This window comes from Caretta caretta, chromosome 10 (assembly GCF_965140235.1).
Source record: "Caretta caretta isolate rCarCar2 chromosome 10, rCarCar1.hap1, whole genome shotgun sequence".
In the NCBI taxonomy this organism is placed as follows: domain Eukaryota; kingdom Metazoa; phylum Chordata; order Testudines; family Cheloniidae; genus Caretta; species Caretta caretta.
The window spans coordinates 18,875,337-18,893,652 of NC_134215.1; the positions used below are offsets into that span (position 1 = coordinate 18,875,337).

Consider the following 18,316-nt stretch of genomic DNA (forward strand, 5'->3'; position numbering starts at 1 on the left):
ATCCACACACCTCAGCGGGAAGCAAAGTATACGAATAGAACCTCTTCATCTTTGTCACCAGATCATCACTGGAAAAGATGACATACTCCACAAAGTTCCTGTTCAATAGGAACCAGTCTGACCCTCCATCCAGAGTTATTCCTTCTGGGATTTTCCGGTCTCCAAGGCGCCACATGTGTGTATCACATTCTAGGAAAAGCCTGTCCAGACCTTGTTTTCTAATAAACCTAGGAAAAAGAAAAGGGAGCCATGAAAAGTTAATTGGTGTTTTCTTAACATCACTAGCACTCAAAATAAAGAAGCTACTATAGACAAATGAAATAAATGGTTATGGTTTATATGAGTGTTCCGTTTATAAATTATTTATAAAAGATTAATAAATACTTTAATAAATAATGAATCAGTTGTTATACATTGTTAGAGTCCAAAGGTCAATCAATTGCTTATAAACACGTATACGCTTTCTGCTGATGTCCTTATAAATATCCACTACACATGGGCCGCATGTCTGTAATATGTTTATAACATTCATTAATCCGTTACAAACAGAACTGCAATATAAAAAAATCACTGAGAAAATCTCGGTATTTATATTTAAGATTTAATTGATTTCTGCTTTTAAAGAAGTCAAATAATTGCTTTTGAAAGATAACTAATAACTTTTCAGAAAATGGAAATTATTTTCTTGCTGAATTATTGTTCCACATACATTTCTATCAAAGGCACATAAAATCAGAAGTAAAATTTTATTACTTTTTGTTATAGAACAAGTATGTTTCCCACCCTCACTTTCAAGTCTAGAGTAAATAACACTGGACATCTTTTTCGTTTGTTGCTGACCCACAGACAAAAGAAGCAACGACAGAATTGAAATGTTATGGACACTGATTATTTGAGTCCAATACAGCAAGAGAAATAGACTTGGAAAATCAAGGTATGTTTGAAAGCAGGATGGGTTGCACGCTCACAGGTGGCTTTGTGACTGCCTGATGTAGGTTTCTATTTGTTTTACCATTTTCAGAGTTACTTCCCAGAAAGTGATACCATCTAGAAAGCAGAATAATGAGAAACATAAATTAGCTGATCCAGTAATGTAATGTCAGGAAGGATATTGCCTTCTAGTGATAATGCAGATCTCTACTTTCAGTTCTGAAGACTGCCTGTGTATTTTGAGAAGTAACAAATATTCGCCATCTGGCTCATCTATACTCAACAAATGTCCATCAGGTATTAGTCAGAGACCATAAAACCCATTGGATTTAGGAGCTGCAGGCGAACTTGAGTTGTGTTGCCAGTAGCAAAAGACCTGTGTTTTATTTGTCAAAAAACCCCCAAACCCTTGGTTTTGTAGAACACTGTAATTATCTATTACTTTTTACAAAGAAACATTTAAAAGATAGAACATTTGCGACCGTATTCAGAAACAGAAAAAAAAAATGGTAAAGGAAGCCAGCATTTGTGTGGTGCTGTCTGATGGCAGTCCCAATGGTTACACGGGAAAGCCAGTTCACTACATTTTGGAAACCAAGAAAGACCAAGACGTGGAACAAAATGCTATTTCAGGTCAGGAGTGAGGTGCGCTGAAAGAGCTGACTGTTGTGATGCTGCACAGAAGTGACTCTACTAGTATTTTTTATGAGTAAAATTTTTTCTCTGTTTTTTTTCATTAAGACACAAAGAAAACATTTCTGTACCCCGTCCCCCTCACAGATACACAACCCCAAGGAAAAAAAGAATCAACAGTCAAAACAAAAATCTTTGTGAACTACCAGATCTCCTAGAACCTTGATATTTTGCCCATTAGCAAGCTAACTCCTTGATTAGGGCTTCCTTCTAGAATTAATGAAGAAACCAAGACAGAATTATAACTTGATTGTTTCTTGTATCTAATGACAAAATGCTTGGTAAAAGGAGTCTAAATCCCACTAATTTTGGAGTCTAATATCTACCTTTCCAGTCCTGGAACTTAGAAAAGAAAAGCTACACTGTTAATGTAAAGTGAAATGTACGTGAACTTTCAGACAAGAGTTGAGAATTTTTTCTTTCCATTAACAAGTTTCTAATTTCATGTTCCATTATGAGGGATAATGGAAAAAGTCTTGCAATTTTAATGCAGTCCTCTGGAAAGTAATCTTCAAATTCAATATTTATGCAGTTATCTGCAAATCAAATATTAACGTGTCTGAAAGTTTGGTCATTTATTTACTTTTCTCAAAAAGAAGCAGCTGGAAATGACCATTCAGATTAACTATTTTAACCAAATAGTGGGATGTTATTGATCATATTTAAGAGGGAAGTAGAGTCCTTTCCTATTAGTTTCTCTCAATTGCTGTCTGCATGAACTTCTTGAATTTTGTCCTATTGTTACTAAAAAGAAGCTTCCTTAGTTGTGAACAGCACCCCTCCACACTACCCTCAAAATAAACAGATAATAAATAAATAGAATTGCAAGCACTAAAATTACATTAATATTAGATGGGTCTGCCCTCTGCCCAGAAGCAAAACCCGGCTAAAGCTGGCTCTGAAAGAATATGTTCAGTTTAATGGCTGGAATGTCTCAGTGAATCTGGCCTTACAGCTTTATTTATAACACAATGTTTTCCCAAATAATCAACTCTCTCTCTCTCTCTGTGACAGCATATACAGAGAATTATAAAATTGTTGGGAGCATGCAATATTTGCCTGGTAAACCCCAATCCTAAAATCCTACAGAACAAGACTATCAGAAGCAAACTGATTTTGACTGATACTACTCTATCGGGGAACTACGCTGGCAGGGGGAATGGCCTGGATTACCTAGTAGGACAATTCCTTTGCTAACTGCTGTCTGTGTGAGTAAACTTTACCTAAAATAATATAACAGCTTCAAAATAGCATGAGATACAATATTAAGACAAAAGAAAAAAATAATTTTCAGCAGGATGATTGCCTGTTTGGTGTATATACATTTATACTCCCTATTTTTTTACTTGATATACTTGACATTATAACTTATGGATGCAACAACAATCTGCTAACAAGCTTCCATGGCAAATCCTCTGAGTTTGCCTGTGCTGCAATGATTTCCAGATCAGACAAAATCACAGGACACTTAAACTTGCCCACAAGGAGACGTAGCCAGCATTCAAACAAACTATGTGCAGAGAACAAGTCACGCAAATGCATGTATATATAAGGATGAAATTCTGACTCCACTGAATTCAATGGGAGCTGTCCCACTTATTTCAAAGAGGCCAAGATGTCACTCTTAGTCTTTAAATTTAAATGTCTATTTCTTTAGTCTTGTTTGGTTAAGCTCCTACAAATTGTAATACTGCACCAACCTCATCCCATGCTAAACTTCAGAAGGAGAGTGGTTAATGCACAGACAATAGTATATTTCCCATCTCCTTTGTCCTTCTTGGGGTTTTACACAATAGGAGAGCTACATGATAATTCCCAGATTAAAGAAAAAATGGATTTAGCACCAAGATTTCTCTAACATTAGCCAAAGTGGACAACTTCAGCGGCTTTCCAGCATTTTGAACTGGAAGTAAGGGTGCCAAGACCCCTACACACAAAGGTCTCCAGAGCTCAGGTAATCACAAATTAACTTGCAACGGTGATGATGTATAGTTGTCAGAGTAGATAACAAACCACTTTCTTCAAGCATGTTTCAGGGCTGGTGGAGTATAAGGGTTGGAACTTGATGGAATTGGGAACAATATCAGATGAAGATACTCACCCCATTCCTCCTGGTCCTCCTGGGGGTGGAGGCTGACAGCTCGCGACCCCCCATTTAATAACTTTGTGACCCCCTGAGGGGTCACGACCCTCAGTTTGAGAACCCCTGGTCTTGACAGCTCAGGGGTACAACATATGTCTCAAGACCCTGCTCTCACTTTGCAACATTTGAAAATATTTACAAATTCATTTCAGATAGGCTTATGGAATTATAAAATAAAAACCCTAAAGCTCACTGCAAATCTCTTTTCTCTTTGGTACTTTTTCATGCTTCCCTCCTGCCTCCAGCTCCTGTTGCTCTTCTGAAATCAAATGTAATACGTCTATTAATGCTCACATGATAAGAGAAAACCTTTCTGTCAGCTACTAAGACAAGCAAAACCACTTGCATTGATCCAAACCTCATTAGGGGTCTGACCCAAAGGGAAGACTGACAGACTTCAGTGGGTTTTGGAACAGATACTAACTCATCCCCAAATATAATAACCCAAAGTTATAGTTCTCAAATACATGCTGGGCCAACTTCTGCCCTCGTGTCAGAGTGCACTGAAAAAACACACTGATTTCAGAGTTTGACCTATTTACACCAAGGCTACATTTGCCCTGCTAAATTTACATTTATAAAGACAGATAGTCTACATTGAACATACACCATCAACCACAACTAAAAAGAATCCGCTTTAAATATATTTATTAAAGTGAACTACTCACACTAATTCCTATTCAGTTGTTTTATATTACATTTACTGATATTAAACATTATGTAACACAAGGAACTGCTCTATTAAATGTATATTTGGACTTTAAAGAAACACAGTGAATTTAAAAATCATAGTTTTGTCTGAAGTGTAATATTGTTGCAAGTGACACCTATACCTGAAAGAAATTAGAGAAGAAAATTATTTCCCCCTATTTTTCCCAGTCTTTTTACTTTGTGCATTTGACAGCACTTTGTGAAGAGAAAGTTTCACTGTTCTTCCATACTAGGCAGTTACTTTCCCTTGTTTGTGTGACTCATCATAGGGAGAGAAAAACAATTTTTAAAATAGGAAAATGTGATTGAAAAGACACAAAAATGGCCAAGGGACTCACAAACGGATGTAGTACTTGAAAGCACTTTTAACTCAATTTTTAAATAGCTCTTTTAAAGTGTTATCTGTTAACCAAAACTTCATTGTCATGTGAACAATTGTTCATGATTATTATAGCACGCTTTCCATGTATTATTTTATATATGAAGATATTCAATTGAAAGTCAAGGCCAGTGTTTGACTGATTTTGTAATTCACAAAAAGTTTATATTTTATTCTCAATTATTTTTATTCCTATCTCTACAGCAGAAAGATGCATATTCCTGACAGTTTTTGCAATATATTAAATAAAGAAGGTTCCTATTTTACATATTTTCAAAGTCTATGAACAAAGCTTTTCTGCTGACATAGGAAGTTGTCAGATATTAAAACTTGACCAGTAGGTTTTATCACAAAAAGGTCCTTGGCTCAGAGAGGTATGTTTTTTAAGCTGAGAGCCAGTTTCCTTTTCGAAAATATTTCCTGTTTCTGGCTTCTTGCCTAAAAGGCTTGCTGCTGAGACTTCACAGTTATTCAGATGTGTTGCACACCTACTGACCCCTTGTTACCATTATTTACTACATGACACTGACCACTGTGAACAAAAATTTAAAGATGCATTGGAGAAACAACTCATCACAAGCAAAAAGCCAGTGTCAAACCTGTAGTGCTAGGAGCTAAGATAATACCACAAAAAAGTATTTGTGAACATCTGTTTGAACAAAACCACATATCTGCTTTGACTATATCCACAGCCCGCTATTTACTTTTGACAAACACCTGTAGATGCCAACTAATTTTGGTGAGAAAGTGTGGCAAATATTTGTATGAACAGGTATACGCATGAGTCTGTCCGCCAGAAATATTTATGCAGCCATCTTGAAAACTCTTGGTGGGAATTGTCCAGTGAGGAAGCAAAAATAATACCTTGTTGTGTAGCTCACCAATTGCAGAGCACACATAGCAAATTGCAAATACTCACGCAACTAGTACTGCAAAGAGTTTGCGAGAAATCTCTAGGTTGAAATATATCTGAATAAACCACTCATTGAGTAATCTAGTACAATATGCAAGTGTATAAAAATCTAAATATGTGCAGAAAGAGAGGCTACACACACTGAATACCAAGTGAAAAGCTGGCTCTCTTGAAGTCAATGGCAACACTCCCATGGTCTTCAATGGGGCTACGATTTCATCCATTGTTTCCTACAAATAGTGCAGCTCTAACATGGATTATATGTATTTTGAAAATCTGAAATTGCCAATAATTCATTCAATTTTAGTTTCCTCTTTGTGCCAAATGATGTCAAATAAAAGGAGGAGTTATTTCCCTGTATAGTACCTTGGGTTCTTTGAGATGTTTTGTCCCTACGGGTGCTCCACACAAGACGGGCGCATGCCTGTGCACTCCCAAACGGAGACTGTAAAGCAGTGTCTGCAGGCCGATGCCTGCCCAGAGCAGCTCTCCATGCTCCCAGACAAGGGCACATAGGGAGGCATGGACCTGCCACCACTCAGTTCCTGATCAGCTGCAAAGCCAGAGACTCTGCAGCAGATGGATAGGAGGGAGGGAGGTGGAGCACTTGTAGGGGCAAAACTGGAAGAACTCAAGTTACTGTATAGGTAAGTAACCTCTCCTTCTTTGGTTTTATGTCCCTATGGATGCTCCTGGATAGGAGACTCCCAAGCACTAACTCAATGTGGAGGTAGGTACAGAGGAGGCAAATCCAAGCCAGATCGGAGGTCTAAGTCACCAAATGTCGTGTCAGCTCTGAAAGCAGGTGAGATAGTGTAATGCTTTGCAAACGTACAGATAGAAAACCAAGTTGCAGGCCTGCAGATTACTGCTATAGGAACATCTTTTGGAAAGGCTATAGATGTGGACTAAGCCCTAGTGGTGCATGCTGTTACTGTATGAGGAGGCTATATTTTTGCAGTCTCATAGCATTTTAAGATGAAACCCAAGACCCACTGTGACAGTCTTTGCATGGAAATGGGCTGCCTTTCACCCTTTCAGCAAAGGATACGAAGAGTTTGGGAGAGATACTGAAGGCCGTGGATCTGTTTAAATAGAGGTCAAGAGCCCTTCGGACATGTAGGTGTGTGTAGGCTAGATTCCTCTCTGGAGGCATGAAGCACTGGACAGAACATTGATGGATGGATTTCCTGATTAATGTGGTATTCTGAAAAAACCTTAGACAGGAAATGACGCTGGGGACATAATGTGACCATATCCCTGTAGAAGGTAGTGAACAATGAGTCTGCCATGAGCACACCGAATTCTGCCATTTATCTAGCTGAAGTGATAGCTTTATAAAGAATGAGGTCCTGAGGGAGAGATGGAGGAGAGAACAGGTAAGCCACTGCTTCAATGGAGGTTTCTTTAAGGCACTGAGAATGAAATTAAGGTTGCATGCAGGAGCAGGGTTCTGTACAGGGGGAAACATTATGTAAACCCTTGATGAATCGGGTCATGGTAGATGGACAAAAACTGAGAAGCCCTCAGTGAGTGAGCGGAAGGCCATGAGAGCTGCCAGGTGTAATCTGACTGAGCTCATTGACAAACTCTGAAAAAGAAAAATTCACAGTAAGTGAGAATCGGTAGTAAGCTGTAGAACAGTTGACACCAAGTGCTCCATCTCAAGCTGCTGGCAACTGAGAAGGAACTGAGTGGCGGCAGGTCCGTAACTCTCTATATGTTCTTGTACAGGAGCCTGAGGAGCTGCTCTGAGCAGGCCCAGGCCCACGGACTCTGTTTTACAGTCTTCAGTCAAGAGTGCACAGGTGCGCGCATATTCTATGGTGGAGCACCCATAGGGACATATACTCGAAGAATCACACCTGCTTTCATATACACAATCTTGCAATACACTCCCCAAGATGCTTTTTTGTAGTATTGAAAGCCTTTAGACTTAACTCCCCCCCCCCTATTATTTCACAATAAATGGAGTACAAGGTAGAGAGGGGAACAGTGTCAAAAAGAAATAGCACCTACTTAAGTCTGTCAAGATTAGGCAGAGTTCCTCCTGGTATGATAGGCAACTGGGTGTGAAAAAAGTACAGAATTCAGAATACCCTGCTGTTTCAAAAGAACATGAAAAAACTCTGAGTACAGATAAAAAAAGATGGGGGAAAAACATCAAAATGTAACCCATTTTACACTGTGTTAAAACTGAAACATCTTGATGACAGTCCTTGCAAGGGCAAAATGAAATTATTTCTTATCTTGCTTTAATTCCTGTGGTCTGAAGGAGATATTACAAACACAGTACAATCCTAGCCATCTCAGTCCCTTGTGCTTTAATGACAATAGCACAAACATCAAACAAAATTATATAGCTGGTATAGAATTTATCTCTCCCATGAATTTTTGACAGTGAGATTGGGGATATTTCATATGCAAACTCAAAACTAAAAATAAGCGAACAAACAAAAACTGGTAGAATTGTGAATTGTGATAACACTTGGAAGACAAATACCAACACAGGAAAAAAAATCTCTTTTTAAAATTATTATTATTTATTATTTGTTTTCCAGTAGCTTCCTCAATGTGCTAGACCCCCATCTACATAGTCCATGCCATGAATAACTTTTAGGATGAAGTCTTGGCTTCACTGAAGTCAATTGGAACTTTGACATTGTTTTCAGTGGGGCCAGGATTTCACCCTTCAATTTTAAGAATACTGATCACGCATACACAAAAGGAGCCTGATAACTAGGGATGTAGCAATAAACACCTGTTGCCGCAATTCCTATTGATTTTTCATGTGCTGGGAATTTTTTCCCAGAAGAACATTTCATGTAGGTGAGCAACAGGTGTTTTATGCATGAGAAACATGTTGAAAATACTCTTTGAGATCCAATTCTTGGGATACTCTGTAAGAGTGAAAAAAAGCCCCAAAGCACTTTAAAATCTGCATATCGATTACACAGGGCCCTAACAAACAGAGAATCTGCCAAATGGGTGCTGTAAACGCGGCTTAGCACTCCAAACTGCCACACGGATCCTGCCACTTTTACTTTTAGGCACCCCGCGGCACAGCTCCATCACCACAACTGCCCAGTGCCCAACACACACAGATTTCCCCCGCACCTACTGTGCCTATTGGACATATCCAGCCCTGCACACCACCCAATGTTATTATACTACAGCTCTGATTTCTCAAAGGAATAAATTAGAAATGGATAATAATGGATAATAAATTAGATAAATTGTATAAGAGAAAAGTGATTGGGTAATAGTTCAGAAAAATAGAATCTTAGAGAAGTAAGGGAACAATATATAGTGTTTGATGCTGCCAGGGCAGAGTTAGGGAATTAAGAAACATAAAAATATTTATGGAAAATATGTGAAAGGCTCATGGATTTATGTTTTAAATGAGATACAGTTAAAAGTTTCTCCAGTGAGAAAGTTTTTTTCAAAATATCAATATGTCTCCTTGACACCTCTTTTGGGTGGGGGGTGCACTGACAGGAAATTAATTATTTCTGCAATTAACAGACATTTAGAAAAACCTAATTTTGCTTTACCCGCTAATTTTGATGAGACTTTAAATACAAGTTTGAAGAAAAATTAGAACCAAACAAAATAAAAAAGCAAAGATAGCCTCCTCCTGAAAACATTCTACTCAAACTTGACAAAGAGGGTAATACCAACTGTGATGTTAATTATCATTTTGACACAGCTGCTATAATTGGATTAAGTAAAGGGAAAAATCAAATAATGATAAATATGCACGTTTAAAACAACACGAGAGAAAATGAAATCTGCTTTAATGATTAGAGATTAAATATTAATTATGTCCTGACATCAATCATAATAATGCATGGCATCCAAGTATGAAGCACTTTTCAAATTAAACAGGTTGGCACTGATAATTAAAAGAAAAGAAAACTAACAGATTTTTGGGAGTATTTTCTAACCACGTTTGCCATGGTTCATGCCAAATGGTTTCATGTTTATTGAGCAAACAGGTTTTGGGCAGACATTTGGTCCAGTGCTACAAAAGTCAGGACACCTAAGGTTTAGCTCATTTTCATTAATTAAAGGCAAAAACTGCAAGGTAATGCACAGTTTTTGATTTGTTTCTTCAAAGTACCAAACATATTCCCTACTCGTGAAAATAATATGATCCACATGACCCATCTCAATTAATGACATCTTTACTGTAATAAAATATCCACAGAGCTTAGAATACCCTGTAATGAATGTTATCGAGGATTCACCAAGACACACCTTTAGTCCATTCCTTATAAGGGATCTGTGCGGTTTTATTTGAATTTGTCCAACTGTACAGTAAAAGTCTTACTTTCTTTTTCCTGCCTCTTTTATACACTTAGAATTTGCCCAATATATTCACCCAATATATATATATATATATATATATATATATATAAACCTAACTCTGCTCTCACATCCCATCCTTAAATATTGGCTAGGAGAAAGTCTTCTAAAGTCTCCTCCTTCTCCACCTTTTCTAATGATTTAGCTTGCACTATTTTTGAAAGATCTTATTTTCCATTTTCTTGCAATTAAACTTTCAAAGGCAAGAAGTTCTTGGAAGTTCTCACAGCTCCTCAACATTTTAGGGTTGCAGGTCAGGGAACAGAGCCTTCCCTCACTCAAAGAAAAGAATCCTCAGAGGCATGTTTTTAAACACGGGAACTGCCAGAACTTTTTTTGTACGATGGCTTCTACCAGAGCTTGCACCGATGCAGCTGGACTAGTAGTAGCATGGATTCTTAAAATTCCCTTCTGTATACATGGCCTTAGAGGAACATTCCAAGTCTTTCTTGTCTTGTGGCCTTTTCTCCACCATTCTTCACTAATGAGATGTTTTCAAAAACACAACAGCAGAGGTTACAAGAATAAAAATGTAAGAACTCGCTCTCAATCTTAAAAAGCACACAATGTGAATGTTTAGCATTCTGTCCCCCAAAATAAACAACACTGAAAGGACAAAATCAGCTATTAATGAAGCGTATGTAGTGCACTGTGACTTTACCACAGAGACAGGTCAAATAACATCAAATACGAATGGTTGTTATGTACCTAATCGCCACTACATGGCCTTCTCTATATTAGTGTTCTCCCCCACCCTACAACCTTTCTCAGCAGTGCAGCGCCACGAACAGTAGCCAAGTTGGGAGTGTTAGATTACAGAGAGGGCAGTTTTAGGCACCGTGTCATCTAGCTATGCAACATAGATAGCCCCGTCTACACTAGCTTCACTGATGGAGCACAACTGGTGGTCGCTCTGATAGAAAATTTGAAGAAAAAAGTGTTGTGTAGATAGTATTCATACATCCACCCAGCGCCAGACTATTTTTCATGTTTATCTAGGTATTTATATTGTGCTCATCATCTTGGTATCTGCACAGCAAATGACTGGAACAGAGGAAAGGGAATGAGGACATGTGGGCGACATTCACAGCTCTCCAAATGACTCAATGTGAGACTCTGGGCAAGTCACTTCACTGATTTTCAGAGGTGTTGAGCACCCAGAGCTCCAAAATCAGGCTATTAACCTTCCTGTGATGTAGGGCTTGTCTACACGGGGATTTAGTACACGGCAAGCCAGGGTCTGAATCCATAGCATCAGATCACCACGAACTAACTTGCTGTGTGGACCCTGCTTTTTTCATAGGCACCGACTTACCTAATTGCTGGGGGGGTGTTCAACCTCCACTCTGCCCCAGGCCCCACCTCCACTCCACCCGTTCCTCCAAACCCTCACCCCTGCCCCGCCTCTTCCTGCCCCCGCTCTTCCCCCTCCTCCTGCATGCCGTGGATCAGCGGGTGGGAGGCGCTGGGAGGGAGGGGGAAGAGCTGATTGGTGGGGCCTTTGGTGGGTGGGAGGTGCGGCGGGAGGTACTGGGGGTGGGGGAAGGCACTGATCCGTGGAGCTGCCCAGTGGTACACCTACTGTTTTTTTCCCGTGGGTGCACCGCAGAGTCGGCACTTATGGCTATAGTGCACTAGAAGTTCTACTATGCTCTTTGATGTAGATTCACACTCTAGCTTGTCACACACAAACTCACCATGCACCAAGCTCTTGGTTTACCTGTGGGTAAAATGGGGATAATGATATTTGCTGGACTCAGTTATTTTATACAGTGCTTTCAGGTTGCTGAGTGAAAAGACACTATGGAAACACAAAATATTATTTGTTTATACAATTAAAAATGAAATCAGCAGCTAGTTGTTAAGTAGTAGGCACAAAAGATTTCATGTAATCTTTTTGCTTTCTCTCAACCAATAATTCTTCTTTTCCCTTCTTCTCTGTGCACAACAAAATATTTTCTAGGAGGACTTAAAATCACGTCACCTATCTGGGCTGGTGACTGATACTGTTCCTGTACTCACAAGCCAAATTCATTCAACACATTGCTAAAAACAATCCCAGGCTATTTTCCTATGAGGCCATCTGAGCTGATCTTACTTTATTTTTCCCACACTTTCAGCGTATTTTGTTTTCCTTAGTACTGGGCTCTTCTGATCACCATCTTCTAAACAGAGTGAAATGAAAAAGCTAGGAGAAGGCAAATTGCCAAGTACAAGCAGTTTTTATGTCACCTCTAGCACTGATTATGAAGCAATGGGGAGTATCTGAGAGTTAGCTGTAAGGTATAAAAATTGTAAATGCACTTGCTTTGCATACCAAGAAGAGTGTTACTACTTCAGCTGATATACTGTGTCCACAAATACTGGACTATGTTTCTGGCAATGAATAGACCTTTCTCGTCAAGGTATTTCAGGATGATACAGTACTGAAATGTGTGCAGTGTGAAATTTCAGCTAAGTAAGCCATTGAACAAATACTTTCGTACCTCAGAACTATTAAGAATGTACAGGCTTCTGGCAGCTAAGTGGTTAAAAACATTTTGGCATCAGGCACAGTAAATTGCACTTTATGTACAGTACTTAGTAGTGCCGGGTATTACATGGATGAACCATGGTGCGTTAAGGTTGCCAGTGAGAATAAGATTGGCTCCTACTGCTGGATGCTGAAAACCATAAGGATATGTCTACTAAGCGGCTCTAGAGTGGATGTCTGTCTGTTTTCTAGAACTCAAGACCATAGATGGGGTTATGTGACACAAGAGGGAGGGGAAACATCCAAAACAAAAAGAAAACGATAAAACAATACAGAAAAAAATTAATGGAACTTTTCTGAACTCTTTCCATTCTGCCTGTGAGCTTCCAATTCCCTTAAGATTTAACAGCATCCAACAATCACAGCATGTTTACACTGTTCCCCAAATGACTATTGTGGCAGGGTTTCTAAAAAAATGTCTTTTCCTGACTGTCAGTGAAGATGTCACATTTGACTGTCTTTGTATTTTATAATACACCAGCCAGGTGCCGCTCCTGTCAAAAATATCTTCTGGGTGAGCCAAGTTGTAATAGCTTATAGAACTATGGGAGTTATTCTTCTGCTTTTAATAGTATAAGATGCTGAAAAGAGAAGAAAAGGTAAGTGTTGCCCACTAAGTGCGATGTAATAACTCTAGCCAATGTATGTAATTTCATTTCATACATCCAGTTCTCTAAGAAAATAATGCTTCTCCTGCTGAGTTAAGGAGACATTTCCACCTTCATTTCTTTTCTGAAGTCACTAAAGGAAAATCAGAGTGATGTACTTTTTAATGACTTTGGCATAACTAAAAGAAAACTTCATTCTATAAAAGGAAGCCTGGTTTCTATCCATATTTGGCAGTAAAACATGTACTGATTGTCTACATGGCTTGAATACAAACTACGTTGCAATTGAGAGGTATAAGCATTAAGTTTTAAGATGTATTTTTTAATCTCTCTCTCCCTCCTCTCCATTGTACAAACCAGACTATAGTAACTTTAAATTCAGAGTGTAGGTAGTTGTTTACAAAGAAGATTTAGGCAGTTGAAAAACTTATTGTTTAGAAGCAGTTATTCACCCATGAATTCAAAAAGGTAGTCTTAGGGATTATACTTTGCTCTAATTGTGTTTTAAATACTGCACTCTTGTATTAATGGTTCTTCATATTTTGACGAAAACACCTAGGACCATAGGAATTGCCACTGTAGATCAGACCAGTGGCCCATTCAGCGCAGTATCCTGGCTCGTACAATGGCCAACATCAGCTGCTTCAGAGGAAAAAACCCTGCAGTAGCTAGTTATGGGATAAGGTCACAAAGGGAAGTTTCTTCCAACCCCCAATAATTATGAGTTTGACTTACCCCCTGAAGCTGGAAGGTTTATAGCCTTTCCAAAGCTCTTTTTTATTGTTTTAAATATTTACTATTATAACTCTGCCTATCCTTGATATTCATGTAAGGTCTAATCCTCTTTTTGAATCCCACTAACCTCATGGTCATATCACCCCCTATATGGGCTACAATGACAACACAAGGTACAAGACAACAAAGAATCAGGCCCAAAGACTGTCATAATTCACATACCATAGGGGCAAATCTTTCCCACATCCATAGAGGTTTCACTGTAATGGAACTAGTGGGATTCTGGTACCCAAGGAGTGGGGCCAGAATGAGGGCTGTTTGGGGGATGCATGATCTCAGCATGCAGGCGATGGTATGGACAGAGTCAAACAAGGGCCAGTGTTTTGCAGCCGCAAAGATCTTCCAGTCCTCCACACTGATGTCTGATGCGGGAGGATTCCTCTCACTGTGCATTTGCCCAGTGCCCAGCCCAATAGAGCGGGGAAATAATTTTCATTTTCTGAGATTATGTTTTGTTTTGATGCTACATCTGAGTCAGCCTGAAGCTCATAATGCAAATGTCCAGGTGCCAATGCTACACCTGCTCCTGTTATATGTTGTTTTCAGCTGTTCCATCAGAAGGCAAAAGGAACTCAAGCATTGCCTATACTTATTTCCTCTGTGCAGGTGAGATTGCGCAGTCAAAGACCTTCCATGTCTAGCGATGAACTGCAACATTAATACGACCATGTCAGGAGTCAAATAGGCATTTACATATTTACACATTCAAAAGAAACAGCTGAACTAATAAAATGGGATATTATTCTTCTGAGAGGACGAGTGGCATATTAGCACATTTTATTATTAAATTAATAACAAATTAGTGCATTTAATTGATCTAAGTTGTTCTAGTCCCAGCTGAGGTTGGCATCTTAATCCCAGCTTTATGCATGAATGTCATAATTCATTAGTTATTTTAGTTAGCTAGCTGCAATGTTTGGAGATAATCAGGTGCACCAGAATAGAAGAAAAGCTAAAGCGACGGAATGCATCTCCCTAACCTTTTCCGTTGCTTTTCCAATTTAACTGTACTGCCAGCTAGAGCCAAGCCTGTCAATCACACTGAAGAGCTGTATTTCCAAACCCGAGAATATGATCTGAAAGCTATTTATATTTTTGACTTGTTTTTATATAACTCCCTCTCAAATATATTTTGGTACCAAATGCAATACAAGCCCTGCATACACAACACTACTAGAATGATAACGCTGTGAAGAATTCATCTAAATAAGGACAAAAGGGAGGCTGTCAGTCTACAGCAATAGCAAGTTGGCAGTTAAGGGATTGGTTTATATTCCTGACTCGCCCACTGGCTGGCTCTGTGACCCTGGATGTATTGCTTGCTCTCTTATTATTTATTTTCTGTACCATAACCAAAGATGTGGCAGGCATCTTACAGGACACAGAGGAAGACCCAGACCTGGTGATTTAGCTTGCTTAAACCTGCAAGCAAATCTACAAGACTGAAGTTAATGAATCTTCACACAGTCTCTGGGGTCTGTGCTAATGGAACCAGTTGCAAGATTGGGGTCTAAATTAAGATACAGCATACAGATGGGGGTAATTATACACATAAGGAATTGAAGGGATTCAATAATCTATGACATGGAAATAATATTATCCATCTTTATACAGTATTTTGAGACCTTTGAGGAAAAGACATCTCATAAATGCAAAGTTTTATTATTGTTTCTTAAAGTCCTACTCTAAGATTAAGGCTTGATTTTGATAGGACCCTGCCATGGAATTCCACATGGTGTGTGACTTCTACACTACTTCTACCAATTTTTGCTACAGAAATAAGGTGGATGAGGGTCTTTTATTGGACTAACTGCAGTTGGTAAGAAACACAAGTTTTTGAGCTTCCACAGAGCTCTTAATGTCACCCACCCTGTCTCTCTAATATCGTGGGACCAACACAGATAGAACACCACCACACAGAATTTTTGCTGCACACAGAAATTAGTTGGAAAATGCTCATTTGCACTTGTAAAACTGTTTAGGCTGTTTGAGAAAACTGAGAACAAAAGAAAATCTCTTGTGTTCAGCTCCCCACCTTCTGATTCAGCAACCCACCTCTACTTAGGAGTATGGAGTAAGCATCAATCTATTCTAAGCCTTTCTCTACACTAAAGCTCTTCTGTAGATAACATGCAGGAGCAGCCATGCAAGAGTGAGAGACAACTATTCCCAAGACACGGTTTCATTTTCATGGTGCGAGTCTCCTGAACTCAGGACTCCTTCATCCAGACATACTGGGAGTAACCATGCTGTCTAACTTTTTTGTCACTGCCAAAACAAACTTAAGAGAAGTCATGTTACCTTGCATTGTCCCTCCCATGCGACTTCAAGAAGTTCATACCGCGATACCTTGACAGGAACGCTACTAGCTGATCATTTGTCCTGTGAAAGAAACAACAAAAAATGTGCAAATCAGATAGAGAAATCTGTCTACTACGGAGTTATTTATGTTTATTGTTTCTTATTTTGAGACCCTTTGGACTCTTCAAGGCATAGTTTTAAGATATTATTATGGTAACACTATTTTTAATGCAGACCTTTCCTCTACAAAGGACATTGTTGCTGAAAGTGTTTTGTTGGTTTTGCTGAACTTTACAGACTGGTTCTACTGGATAGAAAGAAAGGCATGCTTATTATCTTTCAGTGATTTCTATTTCAAATGTGCTCAGTTTATGAGCCAAAAATGCTGTTTTTTTTAAACTGCAAGTCTTGAAAATTTAATGTGGGATCTGAGAGTCAATTTAGCAAGCAGTTTTGCTGATGCACATAAAGAGGAACAGAATTGGGCTCACACTCACAGCACAATCACAATCACACTCACACAATCATAGCTCAGTGATACTCACAGGAGTAAAACATGGTTGGTAACAATGATTTTTGTCACCAAGTCAGCAGATCAGGTTCTGAACACACACAATCAGATCAGATCTGTGCACAGGTGCCCATGCCTAATTTTCCCCAGGGGTTGCTCAGCCCTGGACCCCGCCCACATTTCATCCCTTCCGCTAAGCCCCCACCCCGCCTCTTCCCGCCCCCGCCCCATGCCATCCCTTCACCAAGGCACCACAGAATCTTGCATGCATGTCCAGCCCCACCCCACCCCCGATCCAGGTGTGAGGCAAGCAGGCTTTGCTTAGCAGGATCCAAGTGTGGACGGGCTTAGTGTGTGGGGATCCAGCTGTAGGGTGAGAGGGTTCTGTGTGGGGCAATCTGGGTGTGGATAGCTTAGTGTGGGATCCGGGGTGGGGGGGTGGGGGGCGGGTATCTGGATGCACAGGGGCTTTGGGGGGGGGGGTCCAGGTGCAGGAAGAATGGGACTCTGGGGGTGGGATCCAGGTGAAGGTGGTTGGAGCTCAGTGGGGGTGGTCTGAGTGTGGGGGTATGGGGCTTGGCAAGGGGATCTGGGTGCAGGGGGCTCAGCAGGGAAGACCGGGTGCTGTGGGAGTGAGGTTTGGTAGGCTTGGTGTCTGGGTGCAACTGGTTGGGGCTCAGTGGAGTGGGGATCCAGGTGCAGGAGGTGGGGGATCAGTGGGGTGGGGGTTCAAGTGCAGGGGGCTCAGCAGGGAGTGGGGCTCAGCAGGGGAGTTCTGGGTGTGGGGTGGTCAGATTCATGGAAGTTGGGCAGACAGGGGACAGCTCCCCATGCAGTGACTCCTCTCACTGCAGATGGGGAGCGATGGGGGCAGGAAATGTGGGGGTTGCAGAGCTTCCTGGAGCTGGAGGAGGTTCCTGGGGGTGGGTCTGACCCAGCCCTGGCCTCTTTGTGTGGGGGCAGGGAACTTCCCCCACTTCAGCTGAGATTAGCAGCTGGAGCCCAGTCCACAGTAAAAGCCACCAGCAGGGGCGTCCCCAGCCTCGCCCCTCCCTGGTTCCAGACACACTGCGATAATGAGTGAGAGGGACAGAGAGAGCCCAGCCCCACCCCGAAGGTGGTGATTTACATCTCCCACAGCTGCTCCTGACTCCTGAACCAGACGTAACCCTCTCCGCCCCTGGCCACTGCCTGCAAGGGGTGCATTGATCAATTTTTGTGTGGGGGAAAAAGTAAAATCTGTGGGGAGACATTAATTCTGCACTTGCACAGTATTCTCCCACAAATAAAAAGGTTAGGACTGAGATTTTCAATGCCAATTTTAAAGCTTTTTATACAGGGAACTTATTTAACTTGACTTAATGTGAAAATTTGAAACTACCTAGAATTTGGATGCCAAATTCCCAATAAAATTAATGGGAACAAAGGAAT

General features: G+C 40.2%; 1 protein-coding gene across 2 annotated transcripts in view; it reads right to left on the bottom strand.

Moving 5' to 3' along the window:
- Positions 1-18,316, bottom strand: part of XYLT1 (xylosyltransferase 1) — a 341,106-nt gene that overhangs the window by 68,217 nt on the left and 254,573 nt on the right. For both annotated transcript variants that reach the window (XM_075132747.1, XM_048865755.2), the window contains exons 6-7: positions 16,375-16,455; positions 11-227 (exon numbers count right to left, since the gene is read on the bottom strand). In XM_075132747.1, coding sequence (XP_074988848.1) covers positions 11-227; positions 16,375-16,455 — 298 coding nt within the window. The remainder of the gene's footprint in view (positions 1-10; positions 228-16,374; positions 16,456-18,316) is intronic.